At 38.8% G+C, this 22,450-nt stretch overlaps 1 protein-coding gene across 4 annotated transcripts in view; it reads right to left on the bottom strand.

The window, feature by feature from the left end:
• Nucleotides 1-22,450, bottom strand: part of BMPR1B (bone morphogenetic protein receptor type 1B) — a 226,893-nt gene that overhangs the window by 35,679 nt on the left and 168,764 nt on the right. For 3 of the 4 annotated variants that reach the window (XM_083862302.1, XM_083862303.1, XM_083862304.1), the window contains one exon: nucleotides 18,411-18,551. The exons of the other annotated variant lie outside the window; for it this stretch is intronic. In XM_083862302.1, the coding sequence (XP_083718428.1) occupies nucleotides 18,411-18,429 (19 nt within the window). In that variant the 5' untranslated portion in view covers nucleotides 18,430-18,551. The remainder of the gene's footprint in view (nucleotides 1-18,410; nucleotides 18,552-22,450) is intronic. 4 annotated transcript variants of the gene reach the window in all.

Here is a 22,450-nt window from a genome sequence, read left to right on the forward strand (position 1 = left end):
ACAGAAAACAAACAAATCCATTTAGAGGGGGAGGAAAGCATCTCTGCTGCAAACCAAAATTAACTGCACGCACGCAACAACAATAATGAATTTTGACTGCAGAAATAAGCACTATGGTTTTCCAGAAGTGTTTGAGCAGCCTAAAAGCATTTCCCTCTCTGAATGCTCCAGAGTTCATGTCTGGGCAGGAAGAGGGTGTGTGCCACCCCTGCCAGTGACACTGCCAACAACCCAACCCATCAACCAGTGCCCACCAACAGGCTTCCATGCTTGCCCACCCACTCTGGCCTCTGCAAGAGGAGGAACCAGCCCTCAGCCCCACTGTGTTTGCTTGCTTTGCTGCTTTCCAATCTCATACAGATGTTTCTTCACAACTACACTTCACACACAACCTCAAAACCTAAGAAATGTGCACTGCAAACACCCTTGGCGAGCTCACATCCCACGTGCTCTTCTTGACCACAAGTTTTCAGGAGATGCATGTGCATTTTTTTCATTCTCCACAGATTTCTCTACAATTCTCATCAAATGTAAAACTTTTTTTTTCAGTATCCAACCAGATATGAACAGCAATGAGTAGGAGAAAATGCACACTTGTTTTTATTATTTGGCTATTCTTCTAATTAACTGGTATTTGAAATGTATAGAACAGATGCAGCATTTTAATAAGCATTACTGACATACACAAGCACTATATATCACCAAAGTTAGACAGAAGTGCAACTATCACTAAAGCTAAAACCAGTCTCAGCACTGAAATTCACGCCCACAACACAAACCTGGCACCAAAATTAGCCTATTACTGCCAAAACATTTATTTTTAAATTAACTTCAAATCCAAAGGTTAATATAAAGTAGAGAAAATGAAATATCATTTTAAGATCAGGCTGATTTCCAAGCACTAGTTCTTCTAAAAATCTCTTCCTCAAGCCTCACCAAAAAGGAAAACAGGAAATCTTTTGTTTTATCTGCAGTATTTTCTCTGTAAATCTACCACCTTTCTCCTTAAATCTAAACCAAAGTGCAGCTAAAGGCTTGCATCGGCCTCCTGACACTGCATAAACTCTGAGCCCCAGTCCAAGTGAATGAATAGGAAATCTCCAGAGAGTGTGTGTGTGTGTCCCTGCAGGAACTAAAGCTGCAAACACAAGACCCTGTGCACCACAAGCAGCTGGCTCCCTGCTGCCCCACCACATCTTGCCAGCACACCAGCAACACTGCTTTTCCTTCAGCCCCTCTCTGACCTTTCTGAAGAACCCACTGAACTTCACTGTTTTACTTTTTTTTACCCCAGTCTCTTCAGTGTTCTCCTCAAACCAGGCTTAAAAAAAAAAAAAAAAAAAAAAAAAAAGAAAAAAATAAAAAGGGGAAAGACGAGGGTAGGGGGGAAGCACAAGTGCTTTGTGAGCTGAAAAGCTAAAGCCTTCCACTTACACGGAGTTTCTGTGCGCTTGCTACACCGCTGCCAGATTCCCTGAGGATGAGAGTCATGTGAGGAGGCAGAGGGTGGCTCTGCTAAGCAAACACAGCACCGTAGGCCAGGCTAATCCTGCACCTGTGGCGTGTTATTCAGCAGTAAAGAAATGTAGCCCAGACTGCCTCTGCTTAATACGGCTCAGCTGTTTCCCTCTGTGTTCGCTTTGATTGTAAGCTGGCAAACAATTATTATTTCAGCCAGGCGCAAAGGGGTATTCAGGCTACATAGGATGTGACAGTAAAAAGGTGAAAGAAAAAGAAAATCCTGGAATTACAAATAAAACAAAGATCCTGAGTAATGCAGAATTTCTAATTCTTTCCAGATGGTTGGCAACGCCTTCCAAGGTCAGTATATAAAATGCACACTGAAGTTGGAGCCTTCTGCTCCTCACCTCCCTTTAAAGTGTGACTCCTTGTGACACAGGATACACCACAGTGGCCTGGCCCTGATTTACCCAATTCAATACATATTTGCCGATGAGAGCACTCACAAGAAGGTTTCGATGGGGTTTTAGGCTTCTTATGGTATAAAAAAATGCCAACTGAGAACAGACTATGAAAAGAAATAGCATATAAGCAGGAATTTGGGATTTATTTTTTTTTTAGAGAAAGAGCCAGCAAAGAGGTCATGAGTTGCTACTAGGATACATAGGCCTTATCATAGCACATCACAAAGAAACCCAGAAGATCCCCACAAAACCAAAACAACAAAAACAAGAAACAACAGGAAAAAGAAACCAAGAAACACACACAAACAAACAAGCATAAACAAAACAAAACAAAAAACCTCAAACCAAACAAAGGACAGGAAATTTGATGAACTGCATCAAACTTTTGTCCCAACATGTAACAATAGCAAGAATTCAATTTCAAGGTAGAGTACATAGCCATTGAGTGCATTTTATGAACCTGATATTTGCTGTGCGAGTTGACTAACTACTGTTAAAAATTCCCTGTTACTGCAATCCACACGTATTTATATAAAACAAACCAATATAATTTAAAAACAAAACTATGCAGATTAGGTTATTATTTCAGATACCTGAAATAATTTAGTTAACTTAATCTGGTAATCAGGATTTTTTTCAGATAATATGGTCATAATATATCACACATCCTTCAGATAACATCTATAATTTCTGTGGTAGTATGTAATTATATAATAGAGGATATATGTATATAACATGTATAACACGTATATATGTAAGAGAACATTACTGATGACCAACAGGTGCTGTTACTAATGTTTCTTTTTGATATTAAGCTGTAAACATCAGACATTGCAGTCACAACACGCTCAGAGCATTTGCACTGAAATGCTCTTCTCTACAAAATGGTACTTCAGTTTCTGCTCCATCATTCCCTAATCTAATTCCACATTTGAAAACTGGTGATGAAAAAAAGAGATATCTGCATACTCAGAACTATGTATCAAATTTCTTGGTGGAAGGTTTATTGCAGCTGCTGTTTACCAATGGGATTATTTCCAAAGAAATAGGAGGTTTATTCCTATGAGAAAATGCTCATAACTAATCTGGAATTATATGAACTTTCAACTGATATCTTACAGAAGAGCCAGCTCTTCAAGATGCTGAGTGAAACAAGCTGAATATCTAGATATTTGATTAGACCCCAGAGTAAAAAGTAAGAAACACAACTTTATACAACGTAACATCAAAATAAAAAAGCTGCCTCAAATTTCGTCTTTAAAAAAAACTGCATTTTTTGTGGAGTTTTTTCAATACTTAATTCCTTTTTTGGAGCCTTACACGTGCTTTTTCAAAGCTACTTGATACTAGCAGAGGCAATAGATAAATTTTTCCTCCTCCATATTTGGTCTGTTCCTGATTCATTCCTAGTTTAGAGAACTATCTGTAACTCTATCAAGACCACATGTACCAAGTGGAAAAGATAGATGGTGCCTAAATTTCTGCTTGCAGAGTGTTGAATCATGGTCCTGCTAGAAACTGCTTGGTGCTCCTGGCAGCAATCACATTCCTCTCTTTAATTCTCTGAGGACATCCTGCTCATTCTGCCTTGTGTCTCCTGGAGGTCATTCATGGCAATGTCCAACAAAATCATCTTCAGAGTTGTAAGTAGTGTTTTGAATTTGCCTTCTGTACCAGCCTGCTGTTCTGCCAACACACAGCTCAAAACCTACTTCTAAGATAACGTGAAAACTCAGAAAAACAATGAAAAACATGGAAGGTGGAACATAAACAAGACTGATATCAGTGTCTCTAAGTAGGAACAGCTTTCATATACAGTTCTTCTTACAACCAGTCGCACACCTAAATGTTTACATTTAATTAGCTCTCAAAACAGTGGACTAGATGGCTGTGGAGACGTAGGAATTAGAGACATAGACTGTTTTGTGTATCTCTAGCTGAACTTCACCTAAAAGCAGCAAAAGCTTTCTGCTAGACAGCCTGTTTGAAACCAGAACACTGTGCTGGCTGAAATACTTCAAGGGTGATATCCACCTCGCAACACCTACATCTGTGATTTCCAACAAATACTCTTCTTGCAAGTCAAAACACTCAGGAAAAGGTCATATTGACAAGCTGATAGAATGTAGAAGAATATTAACCCTTAACACCATGAGACATTACTACTCTGCATAATATTTAAATTTGATGAATGAGCAAGGAACTTTTGTTCTCAAGGTAGTAATAACAGAGCATTACTGATGACTGGTAAATCTGCTGCTTCATTTTTCTTTCTTTCCCTTCTGTCTTCCCAGAGCATGCACTTACCCCTATTACAAAGGAAAGCCTACCACTCTCCATTCACAACTAAGCCAAAGGTCAAGAAAATATTTTAAAAAATCATCTTTCTTTCATTAACTAATTTATATGTCATATAAAAAGGCCTAGAACAAAATACAGTAATTGCCAGCTGCCTAATTATTTTCTCATCCTCTTTCAGGCCTCAACACAATGCCTTTGTTAGGCTGCCTGCCAGTGATGTTTGGAACATTAAAATATACCAAATTTCTGCAAAGACTCTGTGTTGCAAAATGTGCTCCGATGGGCAAAACTGAAGCAAATATAAGAACAATCTGATATTATTCACCTTAAATGATGAGGGAAGTGAGAATACTGTCTGCTGTCAACACTCCCTCAGGTTTGTATCCGTATTCCTAGAACAGTTCAGTAATAGAAGGTTGGAGGTTAGAGGTGGCCAAGGACAAGTTTTGGTTCCCAATTAACACTACTGAGCCATGAAATCCTTGTCTAGCAGGCGCCATCACATACAAACTATCCTCCCACTGCACAGGGCCCTTGCTCTCTGCAGAGTTCAGTGTCTCCTGGCTTGCTCAACAGTGTAAGCAGAGGGATCATTAGTTATGACTAGTAGAGTCTAGGAGATAATGTTGACTCTCATTTCAGGAACTATTAAGCTATAAACACTGCGCTGAAAGCCATTTATCTGCATTTTAAGATAAACAGAGAAGCTATTCAATTAAGGAGACTGCAAGAAATAAGCTACAGATGCCAAATCGAACAACTTTTAAACTCTGAAAGAGAAAATCCGTGCATTTAATAAGCACAACTTTATACCACAAAATTACTCACATGGAAGCTCATAAGCAGCACAGTTTAACCACCCCACCATGTCTGATAAAAAAATACAAATCAAAGCATAATTACAAAACAGTTAAATCCAAGCAATGTAAATTATATCCACTTACAATTTGCAAGTTCCTACCGCAGCTACCAGTGATGATGTACAAGGTTATGAAGTGGCAATTTTCATACAGCAGTATTTACATTTTATCTCCATATCGCTACAATTTGAAAATGAGATGCTATTCCAGACTTCCACAAATGAGATAAATGCCTAAGCTGTCATGTTCAAATCTGCACTTGCTAAAGGAGAACATTCTTCCTGAGATAAGCAAAAGAGTATCAAATTAATTTCTCGAGTCTTGCCAACTAACCGGATTTTTAAACTGAATATTATTCAGCTATTTGGACATATCACTATGAGATCTTTAAGATACTAGCTTAAAAAGAAAAACCCAACTTCAAACTACTAAAAAGCACCCCCACAAATAGTTTCCAGTATCCTTGAAAAAGATGTAAAATAAAAGGCATTCTAAGATAAAAAAAAAAAAGATGGATTATTTTTTATTTCCCACACACAAAAATTAAAAACCTGATCTTTCCTCGCACTTCCAGATGCCAGAGATTTTCGAGCCAGCTCTGAGGTCAGACAGGGGAACATGCAGGTGCACCGAGCATCGGCACTGAAAGCTTGCAAGGTTGTGCCGGAATCTGATCCACCCCTCCTTCCCACATTCCTGCCGGCATTATAAACGCTCCCTGAAGGAATAATACCCTAATACGGACTAATTTTCCGCATACAGCCTCAGCCTCATTAAGCCTCTTCTTTATCAGCATTGTTCAAAGCCGTTTTTCTGGTAATATTGAACTCTCCTACACCCATCTAAAGAGAAAAGAAACTCCTTTTATGTTCCCTCTAGTATCAATTCTCCTACTCAGGTCCACTGGCACTACACAATACATTCAATAAAAATATTCAGTTTCATCATATGGTAGTAATGTAGTAAAGACTATGACATGGATTAAGAGAGAGAGAGGGAGAGTATCTGTTCCAATAAAAAAGGAGATCACTCTTCCCACAGGATGCGATAGGGTGTCACTATGAGTGACTCCTCCTAGCAATCAGGCAAGCCCAAGTGAATTAAGAGGACAGTATTCCTAAAGCAGGTGTTCTTCAGAACCTGCAATTCTGCAATTCTTCACACTCCTTAAATGGCCTTTTACCCTTTCCTAGAAAAATCCTTTTGCCCTCAGCAACATCACACTAACTCTGTTAATATTAACTGCCCTTGCCACTGCAATAATTAAAAAATTTGAACGTGTCACAAATCACCTAGCTTCACTGTGGAGCCAAAAAGAGCTAGTCTGCATTCAAGCACCCTTTGAAGTAACAAAACCTAAGAGTGAAGTTATAACATGCTGAAGCCAAAAGTGGGTCCTCTTCCCAAAGTGATGAATACCTGTGGCACCTTATCCCAGATGCCCCACTATGTACCTTGCCCATCTGCAAGTCACTGATATGAATAACTACATTCCTTTAAAACCATTTCTGTTTTTCAGATGAGAATTTTTATTACAAGACTGATAGAAGAATGCCATCTGCAAACATTCCTTTTTCCCTAGCTCCATCCAGATTATCCTGAATGGCCTGAGACTTGAAATGCAGCAGAGGATAACACAATACAGAACAGAAATGCAGCCAGAGGATTTCTGCCTATCCTAACCACACACTCTAATAACAATCCTGAAATGATAAAACCAGTTGTACTGTGAGTTGCTAGTTTAGAGGAAAAAAGTAGACCAAACAGGGCTGTATTTTCCAGTGATTCTTTTGCCTGCTGCTCAAAGTACAAACACCCATGAGAGATTGCCACAAATATGGATACCAGGAGAAGAAAATGCAGGCAAAAGTACTGGGGGAAGGGAAGCCATGCATCCATGGTCTTTCTACCCATTTAATTCCATCTCACTTGGATATTTTGAAAGAAATATAAACAAGCAAACATACTGTTTATGTATTATGTATTATTTAGATAGAACATGTATTATAAGATACATGTTCTATCTAAATGCAACATATATCAATAAATAATTGACCTGTTAGGGCTCTAAACTGAGTAAACACAGACTTAGTTCCACTGAACAAACCATTGTGGAAATGAAGTAATTAGAAAATTGAAAATAGTGCTACTATTCAATATGATAATATCAATATAAGCCATGTAAGTATGAAAGCTGTGATCCTCATAACCATTTTTCTCATGTGCACAATAAACACCAGGCTGTGGTGTAACATTTTGTTCACACATATTTGATAATAAAATAAGGCACATAATCATAAAATAATGACTAATTATTAATAAAATAATGTTTCCTATATTTTATTATTCTGTTCTTCAAATCACTCCTCTATCTCATTTTTCTGCAACCTAATTCCTCCACAGTGTTTTAAAGATTTACTTCTTCTCCTTTTTTAAAAATATATTTATTTCTTTTCTCAGTTAACCCATTAAAATTGAATTAGAAACCCTGACTTCAGAAAAAATCAAAAATAAGTTGAAACTAATGCCAACAAAATACAACCACGTGGGTCTTGTAGAGACTTCACTTAAAAGAAGGTAACTATCCTCAGCAATATGAATTTAAAATATTGAAATTAATTTTTTCTTTCCCTTTTCTTTTTTTTAATCTATTTAAAAGAGATGAAAATTGTCGTCCAGCTAAGTTTCATTTCTTTCAGCTCCAGTCAATCTCTAAAAATAGTCCAAAGCATAAGAACAAGGGGCCTACAGCAAATGTGTTTCAAGCTGAGATGCTGTGTAGTTTCAGAGAGAAAGAAAAATATTTTCTCAAGCTTTCAACTTTTCATTTGTATAAAATAGTGTATTTTACAGCTAGGTAAAGATGTAAAATGAAACTTCTTCGTTAGTGTAATGCACTGTAACTGACTACAAATACTGTTAACATACCTAAATGCATGAATTGTGCTACATTTTCCATCAGAATATGAAAGGAAATAGATGCCAAATATAGGGTAAGAGAATCTAAAAAGTCAGCTTTCTTCCATAAAATAGCAGAATTCTTAGAGAATGTGCTGGTGGTCAAGTCTGACAAATAAGAGGTTGTTTCCATGCTACACATCCTGACTATTGGTTTGATCAACATTAACTAAGAAACAAGGAAAAGTATTTGGATATTCTGTAAATAAGCACAGGGATTATTATTTACCCATAAAGTTATCTGAAATTACTCCCTCTCAGCTTGTATTTCTTATTGCTGTTCTTTTAATACATCACTGCTAAATCAACTCCCTACACAACTTTTCAATAGAGGAATGATTTGCTGCAGTCCTTTCCTGGGTGGGGACCATACCAGATAAAACAACCATTATCACTGAGTTCCAGTCAGATGAAGAAGGAAAAGGGTAAAAACCGTTTTTAAAGATGAATGTGATTATTATAGACATTAACACTTTTCTACATGTAATATTTTACGTTTCTACACTGCTTTCCTTTTCAAAGTAGCTTCCCCTTGGACTGAAGCTGATGGACAGAAGTTCAGTCTCTGTGAGTTAAAGAACCAGATTTATCTGTATGTCCAGACAGTGGAAAAATCCTTCCAAAAAGGGTAGTTGATTTACTCCAACACAGAAGTCACATTTTTCTCCTTAAGTTACCACCATGCTCAAGGAAACACATTTCAAAGATTTAGTAATACATTCAGCAGAAAATCAATGTAAACACGTAAATATGCATAACACCAGAAAATATGTCAGATTTAGTAATTTTCTTCTATAAAATACAACACAGTTAACTAATCTTACCAACAAAACGTTTCTTTAGAACACTGCAGGCCCCACCATGGCAACACTTATTTTGTTCACCGACAGAAGTGACATGGAACACACACGGCACAAACTCAGGAATACCAATCGGAAATTCAGCTGCAACTATGACTAATGTTTGCCAAACTGACAGTGAGACACGGCTGCAGGAACCTCTTCAGGAGCAGAGCCACAAGGCACACATTCCAGTGGCTGGGCTGCACCAAGAGAAGTCAGAGGGAGTGTTACTGGGGAGGAAATGTCATGGGTACTCGCTGTTATCTTTGTCTTGGAAGTTGGCTTAGGACTGGAGTTTGAAACCTTGACTCCATTCAGGAGAAAAACACGAAGCTCACATCAAGCCTAAAAATGGAGGAAGTGTTGGTGGGCTAAACACGGCTTCTTCACTAAATGTTAGCCACCTAACCTGAAAACAAGCAAGAACTAAACTCTTACTAGCTACTTGAAAGAATCAGGTTAATAAATTTATGTTCAGAACAGTCTAAAATACACTCTGAGAGAAAAAAAGGCATTTTCTTGTACTACGTATTTTTCTCACTCAGCAATACAATTTCTTATATGAAAATCACTGTAATAAATCAACATACCTAAGAAGCTACATTTAAAGAAAGGAGAAAAAGAGGAAGAGTTAAATACAAAAGCAACAGAATTAGAATCTGGTAATTTATTCCACATCCTGCTGGCTGCAGTTTCAGTAGGTGATACACTCAGGATAGAAACAACTCTACTTCTTTGGTTTATTCTCAATAGCACTGTCGATGTGAGCTATCAAACTCAGCAGACTCAAAGCCAAAGCTCTATGTGTTTTAGGAAGGAATCAGTGATTTCTGCAAACTGTTTGTACAGCTTTAGTACAGGGCACAATCTAAAATTTTCACCCCTTTAAAAATCCTAAAGTTACAGAATGAAATCCCATGCTTTACTGCAAAGCATTTTTAGTTTTGCCATCACCTGCAATGGGTTTAGCACTTCAAGGCAAGATGTCACCTGCAGAGAATTCCTCTTCCTTTCTCTGTCAGAGACAGTCAATTAAAAAAATTATGTAGTGAAGTAATTCCCCTGTTTCTTGCCTATATCTTAGTTCCCACTGAAAATAAATAGAGATATGATGTTAAAAATTAAGGTGAAATAAAGACCAGCATGCACTGTAACATATTTACAGGGACCCTTTTGGATTTCACATTCATTGTTCTGTAACCCATGAAATACTAGGGAACTTTGGGACAGAGTCAAAACCCTTGACTTAAAAACCTCACACCCATTCAGAAAGAGATGATTAGGAACAACAGTATTCTAGCATCATATTTCTGGTTCCCTTCACTAGCATAAAATGGTTTCAGATTCAGCAATAATATTAATCGAGTGTTTTAAGACCACTTTTTCCTTTCCCTGCAAGGTTTCTCCTTCTTAGCACTCTCAAGAGTATTCGCTTCTGCCAAAGTTAAATTCAGTTTCTGCCCATAACAATCATGGCAAAAGGAGACTCAGCACACTTCTAGTAAAGAACAGATGTACTTTATATAGATCATTGTACTAGAATAGTTCAAAATACTGCCAAATAAAAAGTGAAAACCCCTCATGCTTTTCAAACACGCTTACAAGAAACCAGTTACCATGTTACTCCACTTGTATGTTGTATTATCTATAGAAGTTCAAAAAAGTTCAGAAAAACAGATTCTCTTTTTTTTTTTTTGTACACGTCTTTTAGAGAGCTTTCAAACTAAAATATGTGAACAAGGTGGGGGGGGGGGGGGGGGGGGCAAGCACCCCACTGAAAAATAGCCAAAAATCACACATCTTAGAGAAGTGGGGGGAACGGGCAAGAATCTGTTAAAGAACAGAGGCACTAGAAAATTCCCCTTAGAAATATCTTCTCCCCATCCCTGAAGAATTTCTAAGTCTTCCTGTATGTCAGGTCTTTTTTGTTTTATTTGCCCTACAGCAGACACAGACCATCCCACCAGTGTCTCCTTTCCATCACTTCCACCCTCTTCTAGGACAAAGTCATCTCAATACTCCTTCCCACTTTCCTCAGCAGAGGATCACCAAAACCCTCCAGATGACATCATATCACAGGGCTGTCTGACAGTGAGACTCAACCTTCCCTCAATAAAGCCAGTCATAAGATTTTAACAGGCTGACACTCAGTTTTGTCTCAACAAAAGGTGTCCAGGGGTTCATCCAAGGAGAAGAGATGGAGGACAATGTGCTCAAGCTATTAGTCCCGCTTATGAACTTCTCAACCCACCCTGCAGCAATTAGGGTATCAGCAAAGGACTCCACTTCCACAGGAACACCATCTAGGGAGCAGTTCTTGCCAAAAGAAACACCCTTGTCAAAATTCCTCTGCCAGCAGGGATGTGCAGGTGTTTCCCCACCCCTAATTTTGTAGCCCATTGGTTGAGGGACCTCTTCATCTTCTAGTCTCAAATCACATGTGCTGAGAGCTCCCTAAGGTGTAGAGATTATTGTTAAAGAAAAACAAATTATGAAAATTGAAACTTAAATAATCCAATTTAAACTATAAAGAAAGAAAAACCGGCAGCTGGTGGAACTCAAGTCCTCTCCTCCCATTAAAGCCACCAAAACCCAGTCACCAATGTTTCCTCCCATATAACACAGACACAATGATAAAGAATCATTTTCTGGACCTATCCTTCCAAAATACCTAAACATTTCTAAAGCATCTTTTGCTCGTCTTTGCCTATGGGCAGACAGCTTACATTTAGGCAGTAAAGGAGAGGTTACATACTGTACTCCCATGGTTTGCACACATTTCATTTTTTGCACTTTGTGTTCATTAAAGACATGAATTAGAAGCAAATATTTTCCTGCATGTGCATTGCAAAGAAAACCAGGACACAATGTCTGAAACACTTCAACTCTGCGTACTGTTTTAATGCCTCTTGCCAAAACCAGACATAGTGATGCTCTTTTGCCAGCTGTGGTCTGCAGGACGCTGGTTAGCATCTTTTTTCTCCACAAAAAGCTATCTAAAGCACAACTTCTCCATCCTCCCATTCCAAAGACGTGTTTCAGGAGGCAGTAGATTTTCTTCTTTCAACCAGCAGCTCTGTGACACAACCCAGAGGCTGAAGGAGATGTAAACTATTTACCCTGCCTTGGCGTACGCTATTTTTGCAAGCCAACAGGCCAGCCTCCCTGGGCCATGTTTGTTTACAAGGCAAGTGTTTCCCGTTCCTGCAGGGCGCTCCTGGAAGGAGACGCCTGGGAGTTTCTGTTTGAGGAAAGCCACTGAGGGATCTGCATTTATGGCAGGGGAGATGCTTTGTTTAACTTGAAAATAGCTCCAAAAAGCAGCACAGCAAGTGCATTATCCCTGAAGAACCCAGTGTCACCAATAATGCTGGGCTACAAGAGAGAGAAGACACTCCTAAGGAGAAGTCTGAATGGAATTATCAGGCAACTTTGAAAATCTCCCAGTTAAAATGTGGGTGATCTGGTTTCACATGGGGGCCGTGTACTTTCTCTCCCTCTCTCTTTTTCACTCTCACCTCTGTATTAATTCTCCCTGGATGGTCTCTCTGTCAGTCATTGTGTATTTTGGGGGCATTTTGTTTGTTTATTTGCGTTTTTTTTCCTAATAAAACAGGGGTGCCAAACCTTCAGAATGATTGTGTAAGGAATTTTCATGTTTGGAGACTACTGAAAATAAAACCTGGAAATATTATTTCAAGTAAGTTATTGAAGCTTCCTCTGGTTCCAACCAACTTGTAAATGTAATTTTGAATGCATATTGTTCAGACCACATGATTTAGTTTATTTTTTAGACTTTTTACTCCTTCTTGAAATCATTGTATTTTGGGGTTTGTTGCTTAGAGCTAGGTCAGTGTTTACATGGAAATGTTACTTTGAAAGAAAAGTATTTACATTTTACTGAGAACAAGCTGTACTCACACAATTTCAAAAACCCTGCACTTATTTAGTGGAAACTATTAGTCAAGTGTAACTCAAATTTGTGAGTACCTTGGGCCCAAATCCAAACATTTTTCTGCCAGTCTTTATTTTCTTATGCTTTTTAATTGTCTTAAGTTTTCCATCAGCTCCATCCCTCACATCACTTTCCAGTTTTCTAAGAGAGAAATTAAGAATAATAACGAAAAAGAATATTGGGAATTTCCTATTCTATCTATACATGTTAATGGGATGCTAAGGTCACACATTAGACTAAAAAGAAACACAAGACAAAGCCAAGTAAAGTGTATGTTCTCCCAAAAAAAAGTGGAAATGCTGGAGAGTCAGCACCTAGAAAATTTACACGAAGTCATGTGACATATTGAGATGGTCAAATATCTACAATTATGAAAAAAATTCACAAAAGCCCTATTTAGATGTGAAAATAAAGTGATCTGCTTGGTCCTAGCTAAAACAAGTCAGCATTCCACCATCCTCTCAGTATTCAAGACTTTGTTGCAGTAGGCAGCAGAAATTCATGAAATATCCAGATTCCACAAATTTACCTCAGAAGTTTAGTCTCACAAAGATATCAGTGATGCATTTAGAAGTAATTCTGGGTTATAATAAGGCTTAATGCAAACCGCACTCTGTTTATGTTTTATTTTAATTTTTTTTTAATGCAAGGAGGCTGCAGTTTCACACTGATGATTAAATCCCAGAGGTGAAACAAGGGTTTCAGCCACAGCTGGGGCCAGCCCTGCCGGATAAAAAGTATCATGTAGGACAGACCACATATTTCCCACGGAATCCCAGAAAAGTGGCATTTTGAGAGGAAGGGAATTGTCCAGTAGCTCTCTTTCAGTAGCAAATTTCAGAGCAAATCATTCAAGCCTTTTCAAAACATTCTACTGTGTGCAGGCTTGACTGAGCTTCTTTCCATTTATTTATTAAGAGATAGCAAGGAAGAGAGAAGGAAATAACTAATACAACATACAGGTGGGATGTAGAAACAAGGCTGGCTAAGGATCATGTCTTCTCTCCCACTGCTATGTTGCAGTGTGCACTGTTTCACACACCATGCAAACTTCTTAGGGCAGCTCATTTTCACTTCCACCACAGCTTCACTTCTATTAGCACAGGGCTGCTTGAGTTTAGAATTGAAGGAGAAGGTTTAAAGACAGCTTTCAAAACCTGCATGGCTCTCTGTACAACACAGCTAAAAGGTAATACAATCCGCATTTGCTACTAAAACAGCTGTAAGCTTCAGCATCAAATATTAGACAAATTTAGCACTGATTAAATGGCAGTCCTAATGTGTAAGTCTCTACTAAGCTACAGAGTGGCCTTAAGAAAAGCTCTCGAGTTCTGGCAGCAAGCCTCATCCCCAGTTTGGACTTTTAAGGGTAACTTCAGCATGCTTCACATAGCACACTACTGTTAACAACCACTTGTAACTCCTTTTCCGTCTCCTCTGCTTTCAGCCCACCTGGCAGGGTCATTACTTAAACCAACAGAAATACATTTTTCAGTAACATTTTCAGGGTATTAAATACCTTTTCAAGATCAGAATGTATCAGATGCCCAGCTTTGTTTTCCCTGTCTTTCAACAGTTACTGTTCAAAATGTCAGTCACGAGCAACATTCTGTAGGATATTTTGCTGTTAGTACAGAACAAATATTTGGGTAGAGAACATGTAAAATCTATGGGGCAAATCTTAAGTAATTGCTACCAACTGCAGGGAGTAGTGCTGCAAAGACAACCAGTAAATGCAGGTTCACTTTGAATGGTGTAATATACTATTTTTCATAAATACTTGTCCCTGAAAATGGGAACAACTCACGCAACAGTCTTCATTCTCCATAGAGATCTGTACTTTGTATTAGTATATCCTGCTAGGATAAGATTGCATGAATGTTGTTCCCCACAGAATAATATGAGAAGGCTAAAGAAAATCTCACTAGAATGAGAGCTAAACTTCGCCAAAAACCACCTACAAAGAAAGCCCCTCTTTATTCACCAGCTCAGATATTTATGTAACTTTAAATGGAAGTTATAACCTGAAAACTGGTGTTTGTAAGCAAAATACCCATTGTCATAACATTATAAATGAAACTTGGTCACACTGGATACGTGTCTGTACTTCAACCATCTTGTTGCCAGCTGTATGAAAAACAGCAGTGAAGGTGCAGAAAAGAATGGACTCGATTTTTTTTTATGTTGGGGATTAGTTTCAAGTGTTTGGCAGTAGGATTTACTCCCATGCTCTACAGATCAGAGGCAAAACAGCTATTTGAATTCTTTCTCCATTATCACCTTTCTGTCTCCCAGAAGTTCACCTTTATTCAACAGAAGAAAGAGGGGTGAAGAAATCCTCTCAGTCAAAACACTTCTGTTTCTCACAATACACTGGGATTATTTTTGTATGAGGACAGATGCCCTTTGCTGGGATTTTGTACAATAAATACTATCTATTATTTCACAATTTCAAAAATGTTTGAACCAATGACAATTTGGAGTGAGAAACTTCTGAGTCTAACCACTTGGACTTTAAACTGCTATGCATGTCTCCACCGTATCTTTTCAAGTGAGACCCCAGTTCCCATCTCAAGTCTTCTAAGTGCTGACAGAAGTGCAGCCTTCAGGTCCAGGGCTGTTTCTCATGCATTGAATAGATGCTGATGGACACATTTGCAAGCAGACACATTCAGTGTATAGAAAACAGTGAGGAATATTGTGGGAGGTGCTGAAAATGAAGCTCTGGCATTTCCTTCAGAAGGTATAAAACACCACAGTGATCTAAGGAAGCATTATTGTGATGAAAGAACCCAATAGTACAGCAGTGTGAAAAAGCTTAGACAAATAATGTTTGTTCAGTTAAAATGAGATACATTGCTAAGGCCCTTTTACACTGTTTTGTAGAGAAGACCATTCTCCAGGTCCTGAATAGAATGAAGAAATGCTAGTATTTAATTTTACAAGTCTTCATATTATTTAATATATCATCAATATATCAGGATGTTTATCCAATCACCCAGTGCAATTAATGTGCATATATTGAGACGTAGATATTCCATAGGAGCATGAATGTTGTTGCATGGGCAAAGATGGGAGATTACATCTCATCTCTTCTGCATGCTGCCTGAATGTGCACACTGCAGACTGGAATAAAAGACAAGTTTCTGCATTGCTGGGAAAAGCAGCTGGATTTCATTGTGTGTAAATTTACCCTGCAGTGTTTTGTCCTATCTATCAAACAGTACACTGTCACCTCAGTCATCCTCCTAGGCAAAATAGCAAAGCAGCTAATCCTGATTAGGTCTAACATTGTCCGATTCACATTTATGTTCACCCTGAAAAAAACAGGTCACAGAAGTTAATCCAGCCTGCGTAAACATCTGGAACCAGCAAACCCATCAAGCAGAGCACAAGTCATATGCCCAGTCACCTGACATGAGCCATACACCCCATTGCAAAAACTTAACTATTGGCAACCTCTTCGACTTTCCTTTCCTCTCCTCCTCCCTTTCTTTTCTTCTCTTTCCCAAGTTTCCCAGCAACAGAAATAGAGCTAGCAATACATAAAAGGAAGGTGAGTTGCATCCTTGTATACAAATTCTTTAAAAATTTGAGATTTGCTGAAGATTCTTAATTGAAAGGCCTAAAAGAGACAAGACTTCTGCAGGGAAAAGCTTGTGTTAACATAACCTTTCTGAGGAAGGTGAACAGGGAAAATGAATCAGAAAAACTCCTCCAGGAGAGCTGTTAATAAAAGAGGCTCTCTGAAACAGCAATCAGGGGCAGCCTAAAGTTTATCCAAGGGAGCTACGTTTTATTCCCCCTCAGGCTTGACCAGACACTGCACTCTGCTGCTCACAAACTGGCTGGACAAGGAAAACATGTGCCGACAGGTTGGATATCACCACAATAAAGGTGTCAGCCTTACTCTGAGATCACTCAAATGAACAATTGTCTTAGCTCATGCAGAAGCATTTCACTGCTAATGGCCAGAAAGCCAAGTTGCTGGCTTGCTCATTTCCTTCTATGAATATGTGCCAGCACACCTGAATCTTACAGCAGAATAAAGGAAAATCCAGAAAGCTGCTGCTAAAACTTACTGCTTATAATGAAATCACTGCAAGATCTTTCTATGCAGACCTTTTTTGGGCCATTTTCCAGGATGAAGCAACAGCTGTCTTTGCCAATCTCCTCACAGGCAAAGAAAATTTTCAAGATTAATTTCCCTGATAGAAAACAGGACAGGTTTTTTTTCCTTTACTTTGTTAGCACTGCTTCTCCTGCAGTCAAGTTTCTATCCTGGAGGCTCTTCCAGCTGTGAATTCATTACAGGTTTGATAAACTGCATACCTGTTATTCATAGAGATCAGGAGTAGTAAGCTTAAAACCTCCTTTTATTTCCTAGAAGATTTTATTTCCTGGAAGACTGTAAAATTAATTTCCTACTTCTCCAAGGAGGCTAATGGGAGGCAAATGCTGATGTTCTCCTATGGCTTGAAGTGTAGCAAAAGGAAACCTCTGCTGAAAATTGGGCTTTAGCAGAGGGCAAGGACCTGAAAACATGGCAACCCTTGCTCTTCCCCTGAAGAGCTTCCAACTAACCCATCAATGAAAGTAGCAGAGCCCATAATACAGATTGGTGTCTGCCTCTGATGAAACCCATGCTACACAGGATGTCATCCTTTTTAATTAGGACATTTAACAGATGGATATGGCCAAGAACCAGAATTGCCTGTTCTTGTTTAAGAATAAGCTCTCCACCCAAACAAAGTATTAATGTGTCACTCTGTATAATAAATACATGACTTGCTATACAAAGAAGTAGAGCTGAATGGCTTTGGCCTTGTCTCGAACTAATTTATTTTAAGTCTATATATAACAAGTTCCTCTGACAATGAATTGTGTAACGTCTACAAGACAAAAACCGGCACACTTCGTTAGCTACAGAAAGACAGGTGGACTGACAGAAACTTCCACTTAGTGCTTTATTGGCTGCCTGCCATAGTTTGAATGGGGGCAATTATGAAAAAATTGACCACGTGACTTTAATAAGCTTCAATATAGATCACTGTCTGCTGGAAACAGAACTTTACAATAAGTTACTCTGGGTCTAGTCTTTGCTGCTAAGAACAAATGTGTTGCTTCAAATGTCAATCATATGTTCTTGGTGTTATTTGAAAAGGTTAGCGAGAATACTGACATGTGGAATTGCAGATGAAACAAAGCAGCCATGGCACTGATCTCCCTCTGCATCCTGTGAGATAGCCAGGCTCCCTCCGTGCCAGCAGGGCAGTCCCTCCCTGAGCACAGCAGGGATGTGGCACCAGCACCTGACTCCAGGAATGCACAGCAAAGAGCAGCTGCTGCTGCTGCGGGGGTTCAGCAACATCCTCTCCAAGTGTTCTCTGCCCACAGTTGAGCACTGGATACTTCACAGATAAATGAAAAATCATCTTATCAAATATTTAGAATGGATGTGTCTTGATGCTAAAGGTGTCCTTCAGGGGTTTCACAATTCAAGATCCCACCTTCAGCAATTGAACTAGCTGTGAGTAAGACAGCAAATAATGCATCACTTCACACTCACCATGAGGTCGAGGCGGCATCACTGCAGCAGTAAACACTTGTTCCACGTTTTGAGCAGCTTAAATGAAAGTTGAGGTTTGGATGAACCACCAAGTCTCCTTGCCAAACAATGCTCTTCCTTCCCCGGCCAAACACAACCTGCCTTTTTCAAAAAAAAACCTCACGTTACTGCTCTTTCAGCAATAATGGTCTGCAGGGAACTTCTTCAGGACTGAAGCAGTCCATTGATGGGGAAGCAGTCACTGTGCCTCTTGCATGAAAGCCTGCCTACATGAGAGCCATAGATGTTCAGGCTTGCTGAAACTGCTCACATGGGAATGGGGGCAGAGACACTGACCAGAGCAAGAACAGCAGTGGTCCCAGCCTCCCACACAATTTTTTCCTAATTCTCTAGTAGAAGAAGCAGCAAGACAGTTTCTCCCCATCCCCACTACCACCTGCCAACTCCAGCTCCCTCCCCTGGCAGCACTGAGGATGTATTTTCATGTGCTGCCGCCAATATTATTATATACTGTAATTTCAACCTGCTCACAAACCATCTGTAAAAATAGCAGCAATTACTAACAACAGGAACAATGTGCACTGATGACAAATCCATATGAGACATTTCTGACACACCACAAATTCAGTAGGATGAGTCCAAATAATGAATGTCATAATTTGGCGCACAAATGCAACATGGAGAACAACTGGCTAGTCAATAATCTGCAGCATCAGACAGGAGGTCACTGACTTAATGTGAGTCATCAGTGTAATAATTTATGAGAAAGCAGTTACAACATCAGGAGATATCAACAGACTGTTCTGTGCAAGAAAGGATAAACAAGCCCCCTGCTCAGGGCAGGAAATTCACTTTAAGAGCAGCACTGCTCCCAAAAGCAATGAGAAAAACTTGAGGAAAAACTTGTGAAAAACAAATCCAGAATATCACAAAAACTACCTTCACCAATTTGACACAATTAATTATGAGGACAGATTACTATAGTGAGATTTGTTCAGTCTAGAGACAAGGGCCATGTGGTAACAGCTCTGAAATAGGTAAAAAAGCCTCTCCAAAGACAGATGAAATGCACCCCTGCTCCACGTGCACTTGCACAAGGTGGGAAACAAAGGCTGAAATTTGAACACTGAGATCTCAGACATTCAGAAGATCAAGTTTTCTTTGAAACCCTGACAAAGAATGGAAACAGACTGTTTACAGAGGTGCAAGAATAAACATTTCTTCACATTGGTTTTAAAAATTATTAGACAAATGGGTATCAGAAATGGCTTAGATACAGTGCCTTCAGGTGGAGGGACAGCCAAGACAATTCAAAGTTCTTCGCAGACCTACTGTCTGTCACTCTTTACAAATTTACCTCAAAATGCAAATTCAATTAATTCAAAAACTGAACCTATATCTCTTAATTTTTAGTACATAAAAATTCTTGTAATGTAATTTCACTTTTTAATTTCATAACACTGATATTCTTACTTGGCCTAATGAACAATAAAGAAAATAACCTAAACCCAAAATGTTTCAATGTAACATTCATAAAACATATATTATGGTATTACTGAGACTCCGTATTATTGCTAATTGCTCACCAAGCCAAAAGACCTATCCTCCACAGAGTTCCTATCAAGAAAATTCCATCACTGGAATTCCAAGATTCCAACAATACTGGTCCCATTAGCATATTCCCATCAAAATATGAATAGTGGTTAGATCAGTTGTAGCATCAGTCTTGGTGACAGTCTGAAATCCTAGAAACGTAAAATGGTTTGAATTGTAATGGACCAATGGACCTTAAAGATCTTAAAGGTCAAGCCCTCTGTCCCAGACCATTCTCTCCAAAGAGAAGTTAACAAAAAAAAAAAAAAAAAAAAAAAAAAAAAAAAAAAAAAAACACAAAAACCCACAAACAAACAAAAAACCCACAACAACAACAACCACGGAAAACAACAGCTAAAGAATTGCTAAGGATCTCAGGGGAAAATTGTTTTGAAGAGACTGAATCTTTGGAAGTAAGGAGTCTACAGTATCTTAGTTTTTCTTCACTCTGGAGACTCAGAAGCTGCAGCAAGCCTTAAGTTAAATTAAAACATATTTTTATTACACTTTGAACATTGCAGCGTGTTTTTTCGATCATAATAGCTTAATCTCAGAAGAACAAAGCAATATTAAAAATCACTTTCTGACTCTACCCCATTTCCTAATCTCCTGTGAGATTATTTTTAATGCAGGCAAGAAAACATCTCTTTCGAATAAGAAAATCCGTATCACATTTGTCTCCAGACCTTTAATTGGTTAATGCTATTTCCCTAGGAAGATGTTTAGTTTCATTTACACAGGCTTTTTTTTTCTTTCTTTTCCAAAAGGCTAATCAATATTTTGAAATATAAAGTTACTTTATAAATTGCCTTGATTTTTCAAATGAGTCAAACTGAAGCTGTAACAAATAACACAATTTACCATGTCTTCCCCTACTCAGTGTATGAGATCTCCTGCGAATAGCAGCTTCTGCCAGCTGGGGTTTTGGTTATCAGAGCAGTAAAATCTTGCTTTCCAAAGCTTTATGTTCTTTGTGCACAGCTGGAAAACTTTGTATTTAGCAGAGAATTACCATGTATACGCAACTGAATTATTAATTTATAGGGGAAGGTAGAAAGTAGTATTTGCACTGTAGTGTGAAAGAAGACGATACATAGTCAAGCCAATAAGGGCCATGCATGAGAGAGGAGACGACAAGCCACCAGTCAACTCAGCTGGACTCAAGCTGCCGGGCATTTATAACACTAGTTCTTTATTAACATGAGTTACATTTTCCTTACAGCCTGGATCCCTAACAGGCAAAAGAATATCTAAAAACAGGGAGGAAAAACGCTATTGCAAGGAGGCAAGGAGTTCCTGCATGCGTCTTCTCAGGGAGGTTAAGGAAATAGACACCAAATGCTCACAAGTGTTGCAGAAGTGTCTTGTATTTCCTTATGGTTTGTGTCCAGTGAACTTCAGGGGAAATTTCCAAAGAGGACACACTGTTAGAGCACAAACACTTCAAGGATTCTGTGTTCAGCTCCATCCAGCAGGTGTTTCGAAGGAATGCTCTGCCTGAAACATGCCTTTTGATTACTCTGGCTTTGGAGACCTTCTGAAAAGAGAGACCTGACAAGGGCACTGAGCTTTGTTTAGAGAACTTAATCCTTATTCTCCCAGCTGCCAACAGGGGAAGGCTATGTTTTGCCTAAGCAAAAAATTCCTTTCTTAGAATCAGGAGATGAAAGTGACAGAGAAGGGCAAACACCCTCCCTGAACAGCCGAGTTAACATCTCCAACAGCTGACTGTTAACAGCAGCAGAAACATCCCTTTTCACTTTGACAACATATATCAAAGTAAAAAATCTCTGCTAGGTGGCATTAGGCATTACAGGAATATAAAAGATAACCAAAGAACAACCCAATCCTGTGAGACTCTGAGTTCCTCCCTCCTGTTGAAATGAATGGCGCGAAGGGTGCTACCAAAGTAACCTGAGTGATGAATCACATGCCAAAGGCTACAAAGCATAAGCCATTCCAGTGCTATAATGAGCATTATTGGAAATATTTCCAAAAAAATTAGAAAAAAGCACTTTGATTTAAACTGAAATTCCAATCCTGGATGCACACATTGCCATGAGATTTCTATTACTCCTAAAATACTGATAATGTGAGTACAAATAAAAAATTGTTCAAAGTGTTCATAGATTGTTATTTTTTTGGGTTTTTTTCTCCTAAGAACTTTACTTTTTTCAGTGGCACACAAACCTAGAGCCTTTTAAAAGTATTGGGAAGCAACATGGGTGGTGAGGCACTGCAAACAGGTTGCCAGAGCAGCTCTGGATGCCCCATGCCTGGAAATGTTCAAGGACAGGCCGGATGGGGTTTGAGCCACCTGGTCTAGTGAAAGGTGTCCCTGCCCACAGCAAAGGTGGCAGCTGGAACTAGATGATCTTTAAGGTCCCTTTCAAACCAAACCATTCTGTGATATTTAAATATGGCAGGCTCTTAAATCTAATTTGAAG

The sequence above is a fragment of the Zosterops lateralis genome, assembly GCF_965231275.1.
Source record: "Zosterops lateralis genome assembly, chromosome: 5".
NCBI lineage: Eukaryota > Metazoa > Chordata > Aves > Passeriformes > Zosteropidae > Zosterops > Zosterops lateralis.